Source organism: Pyrus communis, chromosome 2, assembly GCF_041283825.1.
Source record: "Pyrus communis isolate YQ-2024b chromosome 2, ASM4128382v1, whole genome shotgun sequence".
In the NCBI taxonomy this organism is placed as follows: Eukaryota; Viridiplantae; Streptophyta; class Magnoliopsida; order Rosales; family Rosaceae; genus Pyrus; species Pyrus communis.
Genome location: NC_142566.1, coordinates 18989728 through 19012427, shown reverse-complemented (window position 1 = coordinate 19012427; position 22700 = coordinate 18989728). Strand labels below are relative to the sequence as shown.

General features: G+C 37.2%; 1 protein-coding gene across 2 annotated transcripts; it reads left to right on the top strand.

Moving 5' to 3' along the window:
* Positions 1–737: 737 nt before the first annotated feature.
* On the top strand, positions 738–14388 carry LOC137747053 (protein transport protein SEC24 C). Of its 2 annotated transcripts, none has more exons than XM_068487056.2 (25): positions 738–1190; positions 1355–2298; positions 2940–3173; positions 3401–3475; positions 3622–3720; positions 4594–4705; positions 5089–5216; positions 5339–5458; positions 6579–6659; positions 7061–7138; positions 7276–7368; positions 8650–8704; positions 9307–9383; positions 10262–10333; positions 10479–10562; positions 10844–10963; positions 11072–11140; positions 11473–11550; positions 11749–11887; positions 12208–12372; positions 12950–13098; positions 13174–13353; positions 13698–13786; positions 13881–13912; positions 14014–14388. In XM_068487056.2, exons 2-25 carry the CDS (start codon positions 1369–1371, stop codon positions 14121–14123), a joined length of 3369 nt encoding a protein of 1122 aa, XP_068343157.2. In that variant the 5' UTR covers positions 738–1190; positions 1355–1368; the 3' UTR covers positions 14124–14388. The 2 variants fall into 2 exon arrangements, with proteins under 2 accessions (XP_068343157.2, XP_068343158.2); XM_068487057.2 differs by having other exon boundaries at positions 761–1190; positions 2976–3173.
* Positions 14389–22700: the final 8312 nt, after the last annotated feature.

The window sequence follows — 22700 nt, the reverse complement described above, 5'->3', positions numbered from 1 at the left end:
TATGGCTCTACTTCGACTAGTATAAATACACCATTTTGGTCTTCATCTTTGGTAACGCAATTAACGCTCACTTGTTCTCTTGCCTACTGCTCGAGTCTCATAATACTGCTTACTAACTTAACCATCATAGAGCTTTTGACCGACATACCCCAGTCCTAGACTACTTACAGTTGTGTGTTCTTTTACAGGTTACTCGAGTTTGTGCATCTTAACCTTTCACGGCGGTGCGCTAATTTAGTTCCAACACGACCTATAAAATATTCCTCCATCATCCAATACTTTAGCTGAGCGCTAAGTCTAACTACCTTTGTGTTTCTTCATAGACTTTTTTGGTAGCCAACGCGTGATTGTGAGTTGACATCTAGACAAACTTGTTTTTGCAGCTTCGTGCCAAAAAGTTATTAGGTTTGCAAACTGGCTCGAGCGATTTGAAAGTTCTTTAAGTTCCGAACTCATCTTTTGTTGTCCGTAGACAATTCAGGGTTATGGGTGGTCGTTAATGATAGTTTCTTTCGTTCTTGTGGTGGTATTCTATCATCTGAACTACCTGGTGACTTGCAGGCCTAATATCCTGATCTTCCTATCCTTCAATGGACTCTTTACAAGCCCATTTATCTTTAGACCCAACACTAACTCTATATCACGGGACTAAAGGACATGCGTAAACGATTTTGATAATTACTGTTCAATAAAAGTACACATAGATATACTTCTGTTTTTGGCGGGTAAAAAGAAACGAACAAACACAAATCCCAGAAACGAACCGAAGCCAAACATGGATTCAGAAATAACCATAACTAATTAATATTTGCAAAGATACCCTTGATTGTTATCATTTTTGCCAATTCTCCCAAAGTCTCCCTCTCCCCCCCCTTCTCTCTCTCTCTCTCTCTCTCTCTCTCTCTCTCTCTCTCCACTCTTCCGTTTCTCCATCACGAGAACAAACATTCGCCAAATCACGACTTTCACTACCTGCCTGCAACTTGCTCATAGTACGACGAGTATCATCACTGGCTACTGAAATGCAAAATTGAACCGTTGGGTAGGCGAACAATTGGGCTGTGAAGCAGGGTTCGACTCGTTTCGTTTTGCTTGCAGTTGACGATCTGATCGGCGACGGCAGCCGGTTCGGTCGTTCCAGTGACCTATCTTGCGAGCCCTCTGGTGGGATCTCGATCGCGAGTGGGAAGGTAAATCTGACGAACTGTGCGACCTTGATTTGAATTATGAGTTTCTGAATTTTGGTTAAATTGAATTTTGTTTTTGCTGTTGTCGATTTGGATTTTGGGTTGTTGAATTTGGTAAAATTTAAGAATTTTTCTGAAGAAAAAGGGATCTGGGTTTTTGATTTCAGACTTCCAGTGATCAATGGCGGCTCTCGTGCGTCCCACAGGGGCACCTAGGCCCAATAATAGTAACACTAACGCCCCACCACCCCCTAATTACCCACCCCCTAATTACAGTCCTAACAATGCTCAGAGGGATCCCGATTCGTTAGCTGGAAATATGCAGAATTTGAATCTTAATAGGCAGCCTTCCATGCCTAATTCTGCCTCTAGACCATCCCTTATTGGCCAAGCACCGCCTTCGTCAGCCCCTCCTGCTGGGGCTCCCGTTGCACCTCCCCCTTTTTCGCGGCCTGGCCCTCTCCCCGCTGCCTTTGCAAGACCTGCGGCACCTCGATCAGGATCCCCACAACCAACGTTATCCCCTGCCACCACCCCAGTAAGGTCAACTGGGCCGCCTGTTGGCCAGCCTTTGTCTTTTGTGTCTAGACCGCCTCCTGGGTCGTTTCCCCCTGTGGGTGGGGTAGCTCCAGCTTCTGGGCCATCACCTGGTCCTTTTCATACGTCAGGTTTACCTAGCGGTCCAGTTTCAGTACCGCCACCAGCATCAGGTCCTCGCCCAGGTCCTGGTTCTTTTCCTTTGGGTAGCGGTCAGAGCATGCCTCCTACGACTGCACCAGGTAGATTGATGAGTAATGGGCCACCGGTGTTTGGTTCCGGAGCTATGTTGGGTGGGCCTCGTTTCCCTCCAAGTGGAAATGCACCTCAACCACCTTTTGGACATCCACCAACAGTGGCAACGGCAACAGGTCCTCCTCGAACGCCGACCATGCACTCTATGCTAGGCACTCCAGCAGTTAGTGCTCCACCAGGTCCTGTTCAGCAGGCACCACCATTTTCAGCAGCACCACCATTTTCAGTGGCACCACCATTTTCAGCGGCACCACCAAGCATGCAGGCACCTCCGGTTTCTCCCTATGGCTCACAGACATGGCCAATGCAACAAGGGCAGGTTAGTGACTTGTATTGTTTTTGGAGTATTATGGATAATGCCAAATTTCATATTATTGAGTCAACTAAGATAATCCAAAGTGGGCATGTGATGTAAAAAGCTAAGGTGTATATCAAACGGAAAAACTACCCAGGTATACTGGCAACTACTATTTGTTTTTTGTAGTGATTGAAACTTGTTTCTATGCAAGGCAACACAATCTAATATATGTTAACTGGAACCAGATAGATTTTTTTCCTGCTTCAGTTCACGTATCATCAAAATCATCCGCCCTCAGTTTAAGTGAAGAACACGCTTTCTAGTGGATGCTTTCAAGGTTTTTGTTGCAGCATCTTTAATACAATAGTATAATCACAATGCTTTCTTATAAGCATCAATATTAGTTATTTCCTATAATATTTAGTCTCAAACATGATTTCACATGTTTAAGCATAATATCGCGAGTTGCAAAGTATAACCTTGAATACTATTTTTCTTCTTCTTTGCCATTTAAATTATTAGATTTCAATTTCTTTTGTTTCCACCTACACTTATGCAAAGTGGTAGATGATAGTGTTCTGATAGAGGGAAACAGGATGAAGGCATGAATTCTGTTTGTTGCTACTTAGATTTGGTTTGTGAAATATACTGACTTGAATTAGGTGGCTCCACCTTCCCAATTTCCTGGTTCTGTTCAGTCACCCAGAATGTTTGGAATGCCGCCCCCACCACTACCAAATCAGTCCATGGCCACTATCTCACCTGCAGTTGGTCAAACTGGATCTCCTTTGACTGGGTCATCGAAGATAGATCCGAATCAAATTCCTCGGCCTGTACCAGGTTCGTCGGTGCTCATCCATGAAACTCGTCAGGGCAATCAGGCAAATCCACCTCCGGTATTTATTCATCCATAAATTTCAAGAGGAAAAAAATGATTTCAATAGTTGCTTTAGCTGTATTTCCTGATACTTTTTGACTTCCCTACTCTTTAATCTTTCTACATGTGTAATTTCACTTTAATTGTCATTGCTCATATTCATGCTGCAAAGTGCACTTAAGCATGGTGAAAAACTAGATATTGTCTATCATTTACATCCTTTTGATTGCTTTTATTATGTTGAAGCCTGCTACAAGTGATTATATTGTCAGAGACAATGGGAATTGCAGTCCACGTTACATGAGGTGTACAATCAATCAGGTTGGGGTCTAACTTTCATGGATTGAGTGTTTATTACTGTAGTTAAACATTTTTTTTTATCTCAATTTCAATGGAGCAGTTTTGATTTGTTGTTTTCTTTTCCAATAAAAGTCTAGTAATGTTATCATGTTTTGTCAATTTACCAGATACCATGCACGGCTGATCTTTTGACAACATCAGGGATGCCCTTAGCTTTGTTGGTTGAACCATTTGCCCTTCCTCATCCAGATGAAGAACCAATCCAAGTAATGTGTTTATAACATTATTACTGTTCCTTGCAGATATATATAAATTTTGAGAAAGAGACTATTTTAATGAAATTAGACAATAATACATCAAATGAGCAACATAAGTGGCCAAGAAGGCCACTGGGAAGAGAGAAGAAATAAAAAACCAATAAAAGCCTAATAAAAACATGTAACTCCCAAGCAGAACTTAATCACCCCACCCTGCCAGTCTAAGCCAATACTCGAAAAAGAAGTATGTCTAAACTCTGTGGAGACCGAAGTCCAGAGAGCATCCAAAACTGAACTTTGTCCCTTAACTGTACTCAGCCTCTGATCCAACTTAATCTTCAAATACCTTTCAATTTCTTTTGAACACGACCACCCAGAGCATAGCAAGAACCATCTATCCCCACACAACTTTAGCCTTTTTAGCCTTGCATAGAAAAGAGAAGCAGCCTCTTGGAATTACCAGCTTATATCAGCCTTCTTAAAGAGCTTCAACCAAAGACCCATCATCACAGGGCCTTGGAGGACGGTTTGACCCACCAATTCATAATCTTCCTTGCACAAAATGCACTGATGAGGGGATAAACAGATCATCGGTCTCCTTTGAACCGTATCACAAGTTTTCACCTTCCCCTGAGCCACCAGCCAGGACACCAACCACTTTAATGGGAGCTCTCAAAGAGCCAGGACACCAACTTCACTTCAAAAAGTGATTTCTTTCTACCTGGAAGAAAAAGAAGAAGAGAGAAGATAACACACAACACTTTCATGATGCTTCCCTATGAATAATGTTACAAAAGATGCGGAAATGACCAAATTCTGAATAATTAAACAATCAGCATTTTAATTGAACTACTATGTTAGTACTGAATCATTTTGTTATAGGTTGTGGATTTTGGTGAAAGTGGTCCTGTTCGATGCTCTCGTTGCAAAGGCTACATAAATCCTTTCATGAAGTTCATTGACCAGGGCAGGAAATTCATTTGTAACCTGTGTGGTAAGGAAAATTTCTGTCTGTATTGTGTTGTTTGTGTCATCTGTCAGTTTATGCAACAGGACGAATTTGCAGTCCCGAAACTTATTCAAAGCAATGTCTATGTTCTTCTTTTTTTCTTTTTTTATTCATGTTTGTTTCTAGGTGTGCACTGTTTTATTTGGCTTGGAAAGGTTATTGAACTTTTTCTCAAGCAATCTTTTCAAATATTTTAGAAGGTCATTAGTTAAGTTTAAATCCTTCTTGAGAGTATGTTGTTTACCATTCTATTTTTTCTCTTGGCATCTTTAAGGTCTCTACTTTGGACTCTGGATAAGGGTGTAGTATTCACTGTTTCTATTTATGCAAAAGAGGTGACCTTACAACGTATGACTTTTCTTCTGCAGGATTTACTGATGAGACTCCTCATGACTACCACTGCAATCTTGGTCCAGATGGTAGACGTAGAGATGCTGATGAAAGGCCTGAGCTATGTAGGGGAACAGTTGAATTTGTTGCTTCAAAAGAATACATGGTTTGTTGATTATGAGATGCAGTTATAACTGAACTAATTTTGCATAGTTCAGCAGACTTACAAATCATTTTTCTGTCTTCTCTTGGTCATTTCATTTTTATTATTTGGCTTTTATAATTCAGGTGCGTGATCCCATGCCAGCTGTGTACTTCTTTCTCATTGATGTGTCCATGAATGCTATTCAAACTGGTGCAACTGCTGCAGCATGCAGTGCAATCAGTCAAGTTATTGCTGACCTTCCTGTGAGTTATTTTGTCTGTATGCATAATGTTCCTATTTTGTTATACAAAATGTGATTGTGCTGTCCATAATGTCACATTGTCCTGACGGTTCTGTTTCTCAGCATTTATTGTTCATAATGCTAATGCTTAGACATAAATCTAATGAACTTCGTTTGCACTTGCCTTTTTATCCCCCCTCCTCTTTTAATAGAGTTTTGTTATTTTTTTGTGTGTGATAGACGGACTACATTTTAGATTAGGGTCCATGATGCCTAACCCAAGACATTTAAGAATTGGGATTAAGGCTGACTTGAGCAGATAAAACGTCGTTGAATCTGACGGAAAACTTAAATCCTTGCTAACTGTAGTGTTATTTTCTTTGAGGCCCATTCGATCCCTTTTGTTTGGTTGGTTGAATAAAAGATGAAATCGATAAATGTAGTTTGGAGTTGTAAATGTACTGCATTATCTCGAATCTGTATAGTTTGGTTACAATTTTTCTTTCCCTCACATAATTGTCCCCCAAAAGTAAACAAATCATTTATCAGACACATTTGAAAGCATGCCTGACAAAGTGTGCAAGAGTTTATTATGGGCACTAATATCTCATATCTGTTTTTGTTGCAAACTCCAATAAACTATTAAGGTAAACTCCAATTTCTGCTTATTTATTGCATCAGCCAGTCAATCAAAATGCCATTCAAGTAAACATAGAAACAACATGATTCAAAACCAATCTCATTAGATCAAGGAAAAGGCAAGAATTCTAATGGTGAATAAATATTAGCTAGGGTTCATTTGCATTTTTTTTTTTTTTTTTTTTTTTTGTTTTTTTGTTTTTTGTTTTGTCAAAAGAGTTAATTATCTTATGTACTCATTTGCATGCGCATTTTATTTTTTTATATTTCATTCCTTATGATCTCCCCCGGTTTTAACAAGATATGTTTCTATGTATGTGACCGTGTGTGTGTGTGCATGTATTTTGTATGTATATATTTTTTTCTTTTTTAGGAGAATGCGTATGCATGCATATTTGCACGGTTCATTTTCCCAAAGCCTGTAGTCATTAGTCATACATGTAAATGAAACGATGACAGTTAGAATTTAATTGACTCACATATTGATGTATTTATTATTTCAGGAAGGTCCTCGGACAATGGTGGGAGTTGCAACATTTGACGCAACAATCCATTTTTACAATTTGAAACGTGCACTGCAGCAGGTCAAATGAGTTCTCTTTTTCCCGAAATAAAAAACTTCATTATTAAAGTTAAAGAGCATAGTTGTCTTTGCGTTTATGAATATTGTGTGAATTCTTTTTTGTCAGTGATATATAGAACCAGTAATATTTCTGGTTTTGGCTTCTATTCTGATTAGCAAATATTTGTGGTAATTTTTCATTTCTGACAAGCAAATTTGCAGCTAGTTTCTTTTTTTTTTTTTTTTTTTTTTTTTTTATCTCTGACCATCTGAATTTAATTGTTTTAGTCGTATTCTTTCTGGTCTATAAGTTTAGGCTATATAACCAGTAACTTTTTTTTTTTTTTTTTATGGCTTTGGCTTCTATTCTACCAAACAATTATTTGATATGGTTTCTCACCGAGGTCCAATATTTCTTTTCAGCCTTTGATGCTTATTGTTCCTGATGTGCAAGATGTTTACACTCCTCTGGAGACTGATGTGGTTGTTCAGCTCTCGGAGGTCAGTAGCTGCTACTTTTCCCTTCATGAAATGTATTGCGTACTAGTATTGATTTAACAACAATCATTCACAAGTCAGTCTGTCATCTTATTATCAAATTCAGATTCTTATTAATACTTTCTTTTATGGGTACTTAGTGCCGTCAACATTTGGAGCAATTGTTGGAAAGTATTCCCACCATGTTTCAAAATAGTAAAACTGCTGAATCAGCCTTTGGTGCAGCAATCAAGGTATGCGTATAGCCTGACACTGTTGTGTACCGAAATATTTATGGTGTTTGGGGTTTGTTATTCCATTTCCAAATACAGAATATCGGGAGGTCATAACTCCTATGAGTTGGTTATGCTTGTGCATGTCATTTTTGTTCATCTATTCTATTTAGGTTTTTTGTCCGGAGCAGAGTATAATCAGAAGGGCAATAAGATTATTGATGCTTATGTTCTTTAATATTAGTTGAATAACTTAAGGCAAAGAACATTTAAGAATTAAAATGGTGGGCTAAAATCATTCTCCGACACATTAAGTTTAAGAAATTTTTGGAATAATTTTATTAAATACAAGAAATTGAAAATCCTATATGTGTAGATGCTTGCATACACCTAAAAGTTTTGTTGAATAATTTCATTTTCCAACCCCCACTTAGTGGGATAAGGCTTTGTTGTTGTTGTTGTTGTAGATGCTTGCCTACACCTGAAAGCTGATTGGATCAGCGTTTTGTTCTTGCCAACATGCTGATCAACTTTCTTATTTTTCCTCCTTTTGGCTGTTGACATGCCTCAGTATTTGTGTATCATGTCTGCCTTATTTGGCTGCCAACTGGGTTTTACTTACTGTCTGAACACGTTGGGATTGATTTCAATCAAACCCACTATGACTGCTGACTAGTTGTCAAACCAAAATGTGGAGTTAACCCATTATTTGAGCTGTTAAACCAGCCCTTAGCGTTGAAATTGATAAACCTCGTTTCTGGTGGTATTTGAACACTAGAGCTATGGCATTAATCTACATCCTGCATTCCATCTAGACAGTCAAACTCTCAGCTTTTCTCTTCTAGCTACCACTTTAAAATTTATCAAACCTGTAACATAGTTGTATAATAGTATTTGTACTTTATGTTTTTAATTGTTTATAATAGAATTGTATTATAATTTAAATAGATCTAATTGTCAATAATATCTGAACTTATATATATATATATATATATATATATATATATATGAATATAATGTATAGATGATCAAAACATCTAACACTATTGCGGCTGGTCAACCAGCCCAGTAATTAAGCCCTATCTTTGGATTTAAACTTGCTTTCCTGTGAGGAGCACTTTGTATCCAATCTCATCGAGTATATTTAGTTGATACATATTTCTCTTCTTATTTGTTGCTGTTGCGGCTAGCAACAAAATCATTAAAATATGATTTGCACATATTTTTATTTTATAAAAGATTGATATGTAAATTCATTGTGGGTAATTCATTATCTCATTTTTTTTTTTCCTCCTTGTCTAGGCTGCTTTCTTGGCAATGAAGAGTACCGGAGGGAAACTTTTGGTGTTTCAGTCAGGCAAGCTTGAATCCCATATCTACTTAATGTGCTCCTTCATGTTCCCCCCCTCCCCTCCTTTAAACATGTTTATATATCATTGCAAGCAAAGAATGAAAAACAACACGCTTGGGGTGCACGTCTTAAGAGACAGTGGAGAATTTATCATGAATAGTTTTATAAGAAGAATATTTGGAAATGCTTATCTGTTGTGTGTTGTTTCAGCCATTGACATTACCTTTTCTTATTGTCCAAAGATAATTAGATAAACAACCTATCTAGTCTGAAAAAAACCTGACCTAGAACAAATATTTCAAAGTTGCCAGTGTTTCCAGTTATCATGGCTTTCCCTCTGTTTAGAATTCTGAATTTTTAAATTCTCACCATTGCCTTGTCGTCATGTCTAAAGTATTCAATTCATGCTATCAGTCAACTTGAATTACATATAAATGGTTCAGAGATATTTTCACCGGTATCATTATTGGTCATGTATACTTCTATAGACCAATTTTCCAAGAGAATTTGTATGCATATTTATTACATTCGACATCTCCTTTCTCCTTTACCAGGTATACCTGGTTTATTGGCATCTCAGAGTATACTAATGATTTATGTGTCTGCAGTGCTGGCCTCAACTGGAATTGGAGCCCTCTCTGCTAGAGAGGCTGAAGGAAGGGCTAATATATCTTCAGCTGAGAAGGTAATACCTTTTATATGTGTTCTTGTATGCCATCTGTGTGCTTTATAGCAGTACTATTAAGCAAATAGCCCTTTACATGATTGAGGCCACAAACATGAAATTATATGGGAACTTGTAGTTATGAAAGCCCCAATAGCCAAATGGTCCTTTCCCATCGAAGACCTTACTGGTCTTTTCTTTTTCAACTGAGTTATTTCTTTGGTGAAATTTGAAACGCTCCTATAAAGCTGTAAGGCAAAGGCCACTCTAAACAGTGGAAAAGTAACAACAATGGTTGGAAGGAAATAAAAAATGGATTGTAGGCCAAAAAAAAAAAGTGGTGGTCTTTTGCTTTATTGTTTAATGTTGGACAAAGAACAACAAAATTGTTGCTTCATTCTCTCATTTTGAAAACGTATGTTACAATATTCTAAATTGGAAATTTAATTATGAAAACTGTTTCACAAAAGACGAGAAGAATAAGAAACAACTTATTTATTGTAATTTATGTCAACATATCAAACTAGGAAGCCCTCATGTATATTTTTGCCTTAGGCCTCACTTTCTCTGGACCCTGTCCCACTTATAAGATCTTGGTTTTCAATTATGTATGTTCAGTTAAGATGAATTGCGTACCTTTTGAAAGAGCTTTTCTCAAATTTCTGGCCCACTTGAAGACTTGGCGAATTAGGTGGCTGTGTAGATAGACTTGGGATGGTTAATACAAAATAAATTGACATATTAGGTCTTTGTAACTGTGATATCAACCAGCTTTGGAGAGTCAATTTGCATATGCTATGTGGCCATAACTGTCATCCCTTTATATCTGTTGAGTAGTCTGTTCCGTTGATCGTCTTGTAGTCTTGGCATTATGTTTTCTTTGTTTAACTGCATTTCAGGAGGCCCATAAATTACTCCAACCAGCAGACAAAACTTTAAAGGCAATGGCAATTGAATTGGCTGAATTTCAGGTAAGCCTTTGACTAATTTTTTTCCCCATAGATGATCGATCAGTTAACATGTTGGTGTGAATTCTATACTGACGTAGATTTATAGTGGTAATTGACAAATTCTTGATTATTTAAACTATTTTTCCTTTTTCATGAAATGTTCCAGGTGTGTGTCGACTTATTTATCACTACCCAGTCATACATAGACATTGCTTCTATCTCTGTCATCCCAAGAACAACTGGAGGGCAGGTACAATGAATTTGCTTCTATCCCCACCCATATTTCGGGCATCAAATTTCTCTCTGTTATGATTTGCCTAGGGTTTTCTCTAATTGACTTTTCTAGTTTATTCATCTTTTTGTTTTTTTGTTTTTCTTTATCCACATATCCACCATCTCAAATCAAACTGTGAAATCAGATTTGAGAAGCATCTGCCACTCATAACTATGGATCATTTCCACATTTAGAAGTAACTATATGTGTTACCTAATTTTCCTTGTATTAACATTCTGTTTTCCTCAATCTCCCAGGTTTACTATTATTACCCCTTCTCAGCTGTCTCTGATCCTGCAAAGCTCTACAATGATCTTAGATGGAATGTCACAAGACCTCAAGGTTTTGAGGGGGTGATGCGTGTAAGATGCAGCCAGGCAAGTTCTTGAACCTCATTCTCTGTTTTATACAATGATTGTGGATTTTGTTTTTAACTTTCTAAATTAATTATTCTAGTAAGATAAGTTTGTTTTCACTATTTGCAGGGTATTCAAGTTCAAGAGTACCATGGGAGTTTTTGCAAACGTATCCCTACGGATGTTGATGTACCTGGGGTTTGTACATATCCTAGAATATCCCTGATTACTAGTACATCAGACTATGTTTCTTACTTATCATTTATCTTCCATGGAAGTAAATTTTCCCCTACCCCCTTGATTGCGTTGACCGACAATGACAGTAAAATCAAGATTTTGCAATTTGAAAAATTTAGCGCTTGTTGCTTAGTCATAGCCCGTTTATCTAATTTTCTTTTTTGTGGGTTTCATTCTCCTTGTTCTCTCTCTCTCTCTCCATCTCCTTTTTACGTTTTCATTTTGCCTTGGAAAGAGTGATATGGCCTCTTATACTGTTTGTTGAAATCGTAACCGGTCGCTTCTATCTGCAGATTGACTCTGATAAAACTATTATGGTGACCTTAAAACATGATGATAAATTACAGGATGGCTCAGAATGTGGTTTCCAGGTAAATTTTAATTTCTCTTTTTTCTGCCTAAGGTTTCTAATGCAATAATTTTGATATACTATCTTATGAGCTTTTCTTGTATCTGTCACTACTGATTTTACGACGTCGCCCCATCTCTGCAACTGAATGTTCATTTCAATGTTTAGTCATATTTATATATTTCATTATTAATTTATTTTGATATTTTGCATTATCCAGTGTGCCCTTTTATACACAACTGTGTATGGCCAACGGAGAATTCGAGTTACAACTTTGTCTCTGCCATGCACAAGTATGTTAAGTAATCTGTTTCGTGCTGCTGATTTGGACACTCAATTTGCATGTTTCATGAAGCAAGGTATGCTATTGTATGCTCTTTGTTGTTTTCTTTTTGTTATCCTCATTTTCCCATTATGTAATGCTTGTTTTCCTCGGTTAAACCCAGTGTTTAAATCTGTGAATTTATTTATGAATTCACTGTCTTTAAAAACACCTTCATCATTCACCTCTGATAGATTGAAATGATGATATAAATTCTCTTTCTTGACATTCCTTTTCAATCACTTGCTGCATCTCGCCAATTTATTATTTCTTAGGATTGCGGTTTCTTGTGACATTCTGTCTAATTTCCTTTGGACGAATTCTAACTGTAAGTCCTTTTTTAATATTTGTGTACAGCGGCAAACGAAATTCCTTCAAGTGCTCTCTTGCGTGTACGGGAACAAGTTACAAATCTGTGCATCAGTAGTCTTCTGTCATATCGTAAATTTTGTGCTACTGTATCATCTTCTGGACAGCTTATTCTTCCGGAGGCACTGAAGCTTCTGCCTCTATACACCCTCGGTATATTATTATTTACTAATATATCCATTACTAGTTTATATGAATTTATGATGTTTTTATTTTTTTTCATTGTTGGTTTCTCCTGTTCTGATATTTTTATTTTTGTTTTCATGAGAAACATAGTCGTATGAAAAACAACCAGAGCATAGTATAAAAACTTAGGGAAAAAGAGGTCGATGATAATTTGATACAAGTCAAAACTCTAAAACTACCCTACAGCAGCTCCCCAGCCTAATGTCTCTAATCAATTTACACAAAATGAAACATCCCTAAAGTCTGGAGACACAGAAGCCCATAATGATGCCCAGAACCTGACTTTTTTTCAAGAGCTCATTCCCATGGACTGTGAGATACGATCCAAGCTAAAAGACAAACCTTAGCAGGAACACTAGACTTCTCCATGCAGCACAGAAATGGACTGCTAATCACCCAGAAACGAATTTCTGTTCTGATTGATAGAATGTTAAAGAAAAACATTCCTCTTCCATTGTGGAAACATGTTGCACATAATTATCATTCAGCTTCTTAGAAGAGTTTGTACGTATATTGATATATTTATCTTGTGTTCCTTTTTCAGCATTAATCAAAAGTACAGGGCTACGAAGTGATGGAAAAATAGATGAGCGGTCCTTCTGGATCAACCATGTTTCTTCCCTTTCTGTTCCTTTGGCAGTTCCACTGGTGTACCCCAGAATGGTGGCCATTCATGATCTCGAATCCAATAAGGTGTGTCATTTAGCTTCTTATTCAACCCTTTGAGATATGCATTTTATATCACCGGTGGCATTCGTTAATTGACAGGAGGGTGATGAATCTCCATTTCCTCCGGTGATTCCACTTTCCAGCGAACATGTGAGTGACGCAGGAATTTATCTTCTCGAGAATGGTGATGACTGTTTAATATATATTGGGAATTCGGTGGATCCTGGAATTTTGCAGCAACTGTTTGGAATCTCCTCTGCTAATGAACTTCCTACTCAGGTAGCCCCATCCTTTATCACTTTGGTTACTCGTCTTCTGCCTGGTATAAATTGTAAAATACACTTTTGGCCTCAAGCCACAGGCGTTCAGTATCTGAACTGGATTTCTCGGATCCTGTTTCAGTTCACTAGAATGATGGGGCTGGGTGCTTAATTAATTTTTTTACTGAGGCTTAATTCGTACTCTAATATTGTTTTGGTTGTTTTCAAGTTTTTAATTATATTTATATGATTGTCAAGATTTTGATGATAAATGAGGGTGCATGAGTTAAATAACTTCATTATCTCGGACACTTTCTCGCTGTACAACGTATCATTATTTAACTCGTAAGTTCTTTCCCCCAGTTTGTGCTGCAGCAGTATGATAATCCGTTATCGAAGAGGCTGAATGATGTGGTAAATGAAATACGGCGCCAGAGATGTTCCTACCTTCGGTATGATATTATATTCTGTTACTGGTGCCTTGTATTCACTTTTTGATGGTTTCATCCAAGGCAATGATTTCCAATTCGTCTCGTTTATTTGCAGGTTAAAATTGTGTAGGAAAGGAGATCCGTCAGGTGAGAACGCAGCCGAATATCTGATTCACTAGAACGGCAATAAATTAAAGAAAGCTTATGAATTTGGTTTGATTTAGGTATCGTATTATCTTTTGTTGCAGGAGCATTGTTTTTGTCATGCTTGGTCGAAGACCAGAGTCCGAATGGCCCCTCCTATGTTGAGTTTCTAGTACATGTCCATCGGCAAATACAGATGAAAATGGTGTCATAAGTAACTAGCTTTGCTTCTTCAGGTTGGAATTGAACGACAAGTTTTTGCTACACTACTCGAGGAAAAATAGACGCTACGGCTAGTATTTACAAAGCTTGCTACTGTTTTTACATGTGAGAAAATCTGATGTCTTCACTTTTTTAAATGTTTTGTTGTGCGGGTCCTAGTAATGCACCAATCATCGATTATGAAAATTCGTTTTGATTGATTTGTTTTGAAGTGTGGGGGCTCCTATAAATATTAATTGAATAAGCCTTCAAATTTACTTTTGACTATTTTGTTTTGACATCCCTACTGGAGATGCTCTAACTCAGCTAGAGCAATTAGTACTAGGGGATTGTGTGTATCCTGCAGTTCTCATGGTCGACTTTCCAATCTACTTAGCATTAATTTTAAGGAAAACTAATGAAACATGCTTGAAACTTTGAGTTTTAATGATAAGGACAAAATAAAAGGTAAAGTGAATAGTACTACGATTGACTTTTTAGTGTAAAAATGTGGTTTTTCGTTAAAATAAACAGTACCGTGGGCTTTTCGTTAAAACTCTCTTAATTTTAAGTACGCGGTTTTTGGTTTGATTTTCATAGAGAGCAAGCTTGATATCAAATTATTATGACTAACTTATTATTTGCAGCTTAAAACAACTCTCTTACTTATTAATGTAAATATGTCGTTCTATTGAAAGATTAAAACTGGCGCTGTTGATGCTGAAGATCTTCTCTTGTGGTTTTTGAAGTGACTTAATCTCATGGATGAATAGTTGTACTACAGTAATTTAAGGCCAAATTGTTTTTTTTTTGGGGGGGGGGGGGGGGGAGTTGTTTTTCTTTGTTCAACTGTTCAAGTTATATTTTTGGCGACTAGATTCTACGGTAATTTAAAAAAAAAAACAAAGATCTCTAATAAGATCTCGATACAATTAAAGATCCATATGATGGTCCAAACACTCCAATGCTACATAATTATGATAATATTCAAGTAAATGACAAGATATGACGTTATTACTACTCTAACAAGGTTGGTAGTTACATTGTGGACGTTCTATTACATTGTCAAGGTAGGCTTTTGTACTTCCACATGATTGAATTACAAAATTAACACCTATTATTATACCGATGATGTACTGTTACAGTGACATTAACTTACGCAACATCGTAATCGTGTTACAACATGATGTTAGCATACAAGATCTAAGGTAAGGTTACACTATAATCGTTCAAATTTACAGATATGAGTTTAGTTAAGTTGACTATAGTAGTACACTCCACCTTATGTATTCAAGTTTAAATCTTCATTTTCGTAGTTTAGATAATTTAGTATAATTACCCTAACATTTGTCAAAATTCCTATAATAAGTACGGACTAAAATTAATAATGTTTTTACTTTATGAACAAATTGAATTTCAACCAATATGGTTGACGTAGAGATTTAATATTGACAAACTTAGTGATTAAATATTCACGACATATTGATTAAATATCGACAACATATTGAAAAACTGATCATTTCAACAATTAAAGGAATAACTAAGTGAAATGCATCTTCGTCTTCGTATCCCAATAGTTCTGTTTCTGTACATATTACAACCTGAGATTATTTTTGTAAAACCACATAATAAGAGTTCTAATATTGTACATCAACATGTCCCTATAACCATCCACACTCATCTCAATAGTCTCAACTCAGTCATGCATGCCGCTGCTCTTGTTCTATGATTGATCATGCATGAATGTTCTCTAGATTTAACATTTTTTATTACTTGTTTTAATACAACGATATTATTTATATTAAGAGTTGGGAGATTTGGATTAAGCTAACTTGATCTACGAGCGTCTATTTATGAGAGTGCACGTAGGCATGATAATATAGGAAAACTAACGAAAAATCTAAAAAAACTTCTCTTTTAATGAAAAGTCATTTTTAAAGGTATAGTGAATAGTATCAGGGAAATGTATAAATGTGGTTTTTTGTTAAAAGTGAATAGTACTGCGAGTGTTTTGTTAAACCTCCCTAATAATATTTGTACCAAACTTGATCTACGAAAGTCGAACTTAAGACCTTACTTACAAGTGAAAAAAAAAAAAAACACTAGACTGTAATATTAAGTGACAACATTTTATTTATTTATTTATTTAAAATAAGTAATATATTATTGTAAGAAAAACATCACAATTCTCAAACATTACAACTTGAAATTTCAACGAAAAGTCAACTGATCAATTCAAGAAACATTTAAATGAAAAGCAAATAAATATAACACGACGAAAGACAAATGCCACAAAAATGACACATGCCAAAAATACAGATTGAACAACCCCCATGGGGTGGTTAAGTGGTTTGGGATGAATTCCAGACCCGTATTTTACACAGTATGTTCTGAGTTCGATTCTTGGCATTAGTGAATTGCAAGATGGTGGCTAGAGAGATACTAAAATACCTCTGTGAGTCTTTTTGACTTCCGAAATAGTGGATTGCCGTGGCGAATCACTAGCTGGTCTTTTTTAAAGAAAAAAAAAAATACAGAGTGAACACAAATGGTTAGAACTCGACATATTCATACCATAAACATATTGAGAAAATTGTTTAAAAAAAGACTGAAACACAGTCAACTATCATACCGAGTTGCTGGAGTTATAAAGACAAAGTAAAAATTAAAATAAAAGCATAAAACTAAATCCAAAAAAATTATGCCCAAAGTACTTGGTCCCGCAATAAAAAAAGTCCTAGCCTTAAGACCAAGAACACCCTTGTTGCCATCAAGAGCTGATCCTGTTGTCAACCACGAGAGGGACACCGCAATTGAAGTAGATATCACTGCTGCAACCCAAAAAATAGGGGGAAGGGGGAGGAGGGTGAGGGTTTTCACTGACCCAGAGTCAAAGCCATGAGCCAATGACAAGGGATCAGTAAGGGGTTCCTCTTTTTTTCTACTAGGGTTTTTCCTTGACTCTATATTTTTTATTTTTGGTAGTTTTTATTTATTTATTTATATTTTATTTTTATATATACGAAATTCATTAGACAAACTTAATTGTACACAAAAAATATCCACAAGACATCAAGGATATTGATAGTAAAAGGCTAATAAATCCTAAAAGGGAAATGCCGCATAACTAAAATCATGAAAACACTAAGGGTTACAATAATTTAGGGGAGGGGAGAGTTTCGAACTCAGGACGCATAGGTGTAAACTCAATATCATATCGACTATGACCATTTAAACCGCTTGATATTGTGTATTTGTCAACTAGGTTTTATCTATTTGGAATAATTTTACTTCTGTTGTAGGCATAATTTACTGAACACTTATGGAGGTCATAGAGAGGGGTGTGGCAATAGTAGAGAGAAAGAGAGAGATGTGTAATTGTGAGATGTGTGTTATTCCACCCCATTGTGCCTTTATTTATAGTAGTAGGGAAGGTTAATTCCTTACCCTTTAGGATTACAACATTTAATAGGTAATCTACTCCTAATAGGAATATAAGATACATTCCTATATCTACTAGGATTTACACAATCACATTCCTATTCCAATAGAACTGCAACACTCCCCCTTGAGTGTGTAAATACTCAAGTAAATGATGCATCAAGTCTTCAGTGATGAAGCAAGTATAGTTGATGAAGTCGTCGGTACAATGAGCGAATGCGAATCTCAAATCAATAGAAGAATGCATAAAAAGTAAAACTCACAAACCTTTGCTATGGTAAAACCCAAGGTGAGAGAAAAACCCATAGACTAAGGAGAAAAGTGAGAAGTTGCATTAAGTCAAAACTATACGTTTTTTTGACGCAAGTAGAAGAACTCTCAAGGGAATGATCAGCCCAGGATGCGTGCCTTGTTAAAACCTAGTTAGGTAGCAAAAACCTGGTAGGAAAAATGCTCCTAATCGTAGGGAAAAAAAGTACATTAAGATCAAGTGAGTATACTTCTGGATACTCCCCTTGAGTTTGACATAACTTCCAAATGAGAACTACAAGCATTGCATATGATAGTTAGGCATACCAATTCCTCGGACAAGCTTCTGGAAGGTTGACTTCGGTAGTGACGTCGTGTAGAGGTCGGCAAGGTTGTCTGGGATCGGCTTGCATGATTTCAATCTTCTGATGCTCTGCTGATGTAGATGTAGACGCAATATGTCTTGGCGTTGACTTTGTTGATGTATCATGTCTTGGTCGGGTGGATACATGCAACATAGTCTTCATGGATCATCGTTGGGACTCAACAATGGATGAAAACACAGCAAGTACTTCGAATATGCTCAACAAGAACTCCTAACCATGTCTCACTTGTGGCTTAGTGAAGTGAGGTGAGTCTTGGAACGATTCAAAGATTTCGTAACTAAGGTCATATCATGGACCTCCAAGATATTGCGATATCCCTAACAGTAAAGACATAACCATTTGAAGATTTTGCCTTGTGCGGGTTTGATAAGTAACCTGCGTCAGCATAACAATAAGGCAAGCATCATTTCGAGGATCAGGGGTTGGATCCGCTCGAGATGTGTTAGGATTTGCCCTTGTAGTGCCTTAAGGGTACGTCTTTGATACCAATTCAGTGGTTGCGTGTAGGCGCGGTGCTGCATCTTTACTAAGATCAACAGTGAAGGAGATGTCCTGTCTAAATACAATGAGCTAAGTACAACGCAGCGCAAAGTTGAACTTTAGATGAAATTTCGAATTCTATAACCTCTTCAAGGGTTTCATTTGCATATAACATCTGGATGATCAAAGGTATACTCAAAAGTGACATATTCGGGGTGTAGTTCGACTGGTAGACCAAGGTACCGTCATAACAACGCTTCAACTTCAGGTCAAGGCATAAACGATTTTTCCTAAGATCCTTCATCTCAAATTCCATCTTTAGGTGCAAGGCAGTTTTCTCAAGCTCTTCTGGAGTCTTACTGAGATTCATGTTAACGACATAAACTGTAACTCTAGCAATTAGGAATAAGACTTCATAGTTTAACACGCAAGGGCATAAATCATATCCCTAAGTGATCAAATAATCATTTAGACTGGTATACCACATCCATCAGATTGTAAGTGAACGTCTCAAAACGAGTTAACAGGGTGTTCCGTGGTTTTGGAACTATTTGAATTAGTCCATGTAATTCTTCGGGAACTTACATGTAAATCTCCATATGTATATCCCCATGGAGAAAACACTAACCATATTTCATAATGATGCTATCAATCACATGACGTTTTGAGAGAAATCTTGCACTGTAAGGCATGCATCATATTGTACTATTTCATTCATCTCATAACGCTTCATTTCCCACTTGTAACACAACAGGGTTACCTTGGGCAGTGTAGGAACAACAGATCTAATACACACTTTGGTAAGAAATTTGATCTGGATTGTAATTTCAGTTGTCCAATCAGTTCTACGTTGCCACTTAATTAACGGAACACAGTTCGATATCGTCGCTTTTCATTTATGTCGGTAGCTACCATATAAGTGAAAATATCATCGATAATAATCTCATTTCAATTCCATTTAACTCATCCAAACTGATATACTGGACCAAGAACTTCAAGTCTCGGGAGTAATCCAGATTAATCTTATGAGATGGAAATGATTTAAGACAACGATCGAGTTTAGATTCATTGTTGTGATGTGTCTTCCTTTTCTAGGGAAGTGAATCCTACGAACCGAATGATTTGTTATGCTCCAGGCCAAGACATATTGATTGGCTATCTGTCGGTGTACCAGATCGTCTAATAGGGGCGTCTAAACCGTCCAACAGAGGCGGCACATCCTCCAGGGATGTTGACTCAACGTTCATTAAGTACGTCTATCCTTACATACATGTTTGCAACTGGTATATGATCTCGTCACTTTAGCTAGATCAGAGAAATGCGTCTGGAGCAACATTTTGAAAACTAGAATTCATCGCACTTGCTTATCACACTTGTGCGGTATGGGGATTGAGATGAGACATAGTGGGCAACATCCATGCAAATTTACGCCGTTTTACAGGAACGTTGACGTTCTTATCTCCCCTTAACGGCGGAAAGACTATCTTATTAAAGTGACAACCCACAAATAAGCGGTAAAGAGATCGCGTGCAAGGGCTCTAAGAGAGCTAGTGTGAAGGAGAGTCATGATCGACAAAAGATACACATCCTTCTTTGAGAAACCATGTTGGTATGTTGCGATGACACAACTTGGCATATAGAATGCACACCTAAATGCGTAAATACGAAAATCGTCAGGTTCGTACCCAGTAACCAACTGTAACGTCATATAGGTTGGGTGGTAATGGGCCTCAAGGCGGACCAACATAACTGCGTACAAGGATTGCATAGCCCTAAGTAGAAACTGAAAACTTGGTACTTTTACCAAAATTCAGGCGATCATTTAAATTTACGCTTTTTGATCGCTAGGCGATGCTATTTGGGGTGAACATGGGGTTCAATGTTCCATTATAAACCCAAAATACATGCAATACTTTATCAAAAATCGTTGATATAAACTCTCCGGCATTATCCAGTCTCCCGGACTTTAAGGGATAAGTAGGGTGGTGAACCCTTAATTGGCCATGAGGTTTAGCAGTAATGTGTGTGGACAAACATGTGACCAGTTTGTCGATTCATCAACCAAAACCATAAGTATTTATATGGTCCACATTTTGGTTGGATAGTCCACATATATTCCCTTGAATCCACTGTGAAAAGAAAGTCGTGTAGTATCTGGCCGCATGTGGTGTATTCCCAGTTGGGAGACAATCCATTGGCCCCAGATCAAAGCTTCAGGCTCATTTTTGGAGGTGGTGCAAAGATATTTCACTCTATTTTCTTTAGTGGTTTCATTTATGATCATTGTCATCTCAAATATCCTTAAAAACTCAACGTCAGGGAGAATTTAAGGTCCCTTAAATGGTGATGCAGTACCATTCATACAACGATGAGCGTGCCAATACTCTTAATCAGGTTGGATAGACCTAAAGTCGTTGTTAGAGATGTGATTTAGGTGTAAAGTTAGTGTGCGTAGTACACATTCATCTAGACAACTAACTTCCCCACATTCCTACCTAATCACATGTTTAATTGAATTGGTCACATGTATTAAGAAACATGATTCAATTATTCGATGACAGTATCAATGAGATTATCCATAAGTAAAACATACACCAAACTTGAATCCAAGACCATGGAAAAATGTTCACAAAGTAAATGGTTTACTAAAGGGATTTAGCCAACAAGGCCATCCATGTCAAAATTCTGCTCTTCCAACGGTGTTCGGTGGAGCAAAATTAATCTCACATATTGACTACTAGAATGGTACTCCTCAACGACATTGGTAGGGGCACAAACAGGTGTATAACCAATGATCTATTAAATTGAAATGGAAGTAGATTCTGCAGGGTTAACGTTTGGGAATACTATCCCTTATTCTTGAAGTTTTAGGTCTTAGGTGCCAAGGATCATGCTTCAGGCATGATGCCACACCTTGGCAGGCCCTGATTCTACCATATGTTGTAAAAACAAACTCGAAATTGGATTGTGAGAGAGTATGCCGAATGGTGTATCCCTGTCGAAGCAGTGTATCACCATTCGATCAGGCTTTGACTGGTCGAGCCATTCGGTAGACTCCAGTCGAACTGGGTCCATACCTTTCTCTCACATTTGCGGTAGTAATCAGATCCGAGAATTTGGTAAACTTCCTTTTTCTACACTGCTGCTTCATGGGCAAGTTAGAAACATGAAGGACGAGAAAAGTATTCTCTAGTCAAAATTTGATCGGATTTATAAAATTCAGAATTGTACTCATTTATAGACGTAACCATGGTGTGCTTCAGGCAATATCTTTCATGATTAGACGATCCATAGAAGCGAGCCAAAGTGCCATGGAATCCTCGTTCATGACGTACTTCAGTTGGTAATGCTTCGAGCATAAGTCTTCGAATGAAGATCATGGTGGAGGCTTATTTAGCTCTTCCATGCCATTGTTAGCGTCAATGGTTTCTCAGCTTCTTAATAGTCAAGTGGAGATTCACGTCTTGTAACCCACCTAAAGTGGTTTCTCTTAGAAACGTCCAAATAAGAAAAATCGAACTTGTGACAGTTCGACAATCCATTAAATTAGAGGGAACAAGATTGTGATTGGTGCTATGAGAATGAATCATCCATAAGCATCAAAGATAGAACATTCAAGTTCTAAGACATGGTTTTCATGAAAAACGTTGGGTTTTCATGGGTGTATTGTTTTATGAAAACTTCGGGTTTCAAAGGCACTAAATTTGAAACTACAAGTTCAATTTAGTTTATGAACGTTTAGTTCATAAAAGAGAGGTTCATGCAAGGAACACAGAATGCAATATACAACTAAGTGTAGTAGATTTGAGGTTCTTCGGGAACTCAAGTGTGAGAGCTTCGTTACTACGAAAGTATGTGACGGTTCAAAGTATAAAAATAAATTATTGAATCGTTAATGTCCAAAAGTGATCTGCAAGTCAATAATTTTGGATTCATTATCAGATTAATGGACTACAGGTCACTTTTAATTAATTCAATAAATCGAGTCATACAGGGTCGATTGCAGAAGCTAAATAATATTATCGGCTCGAAAA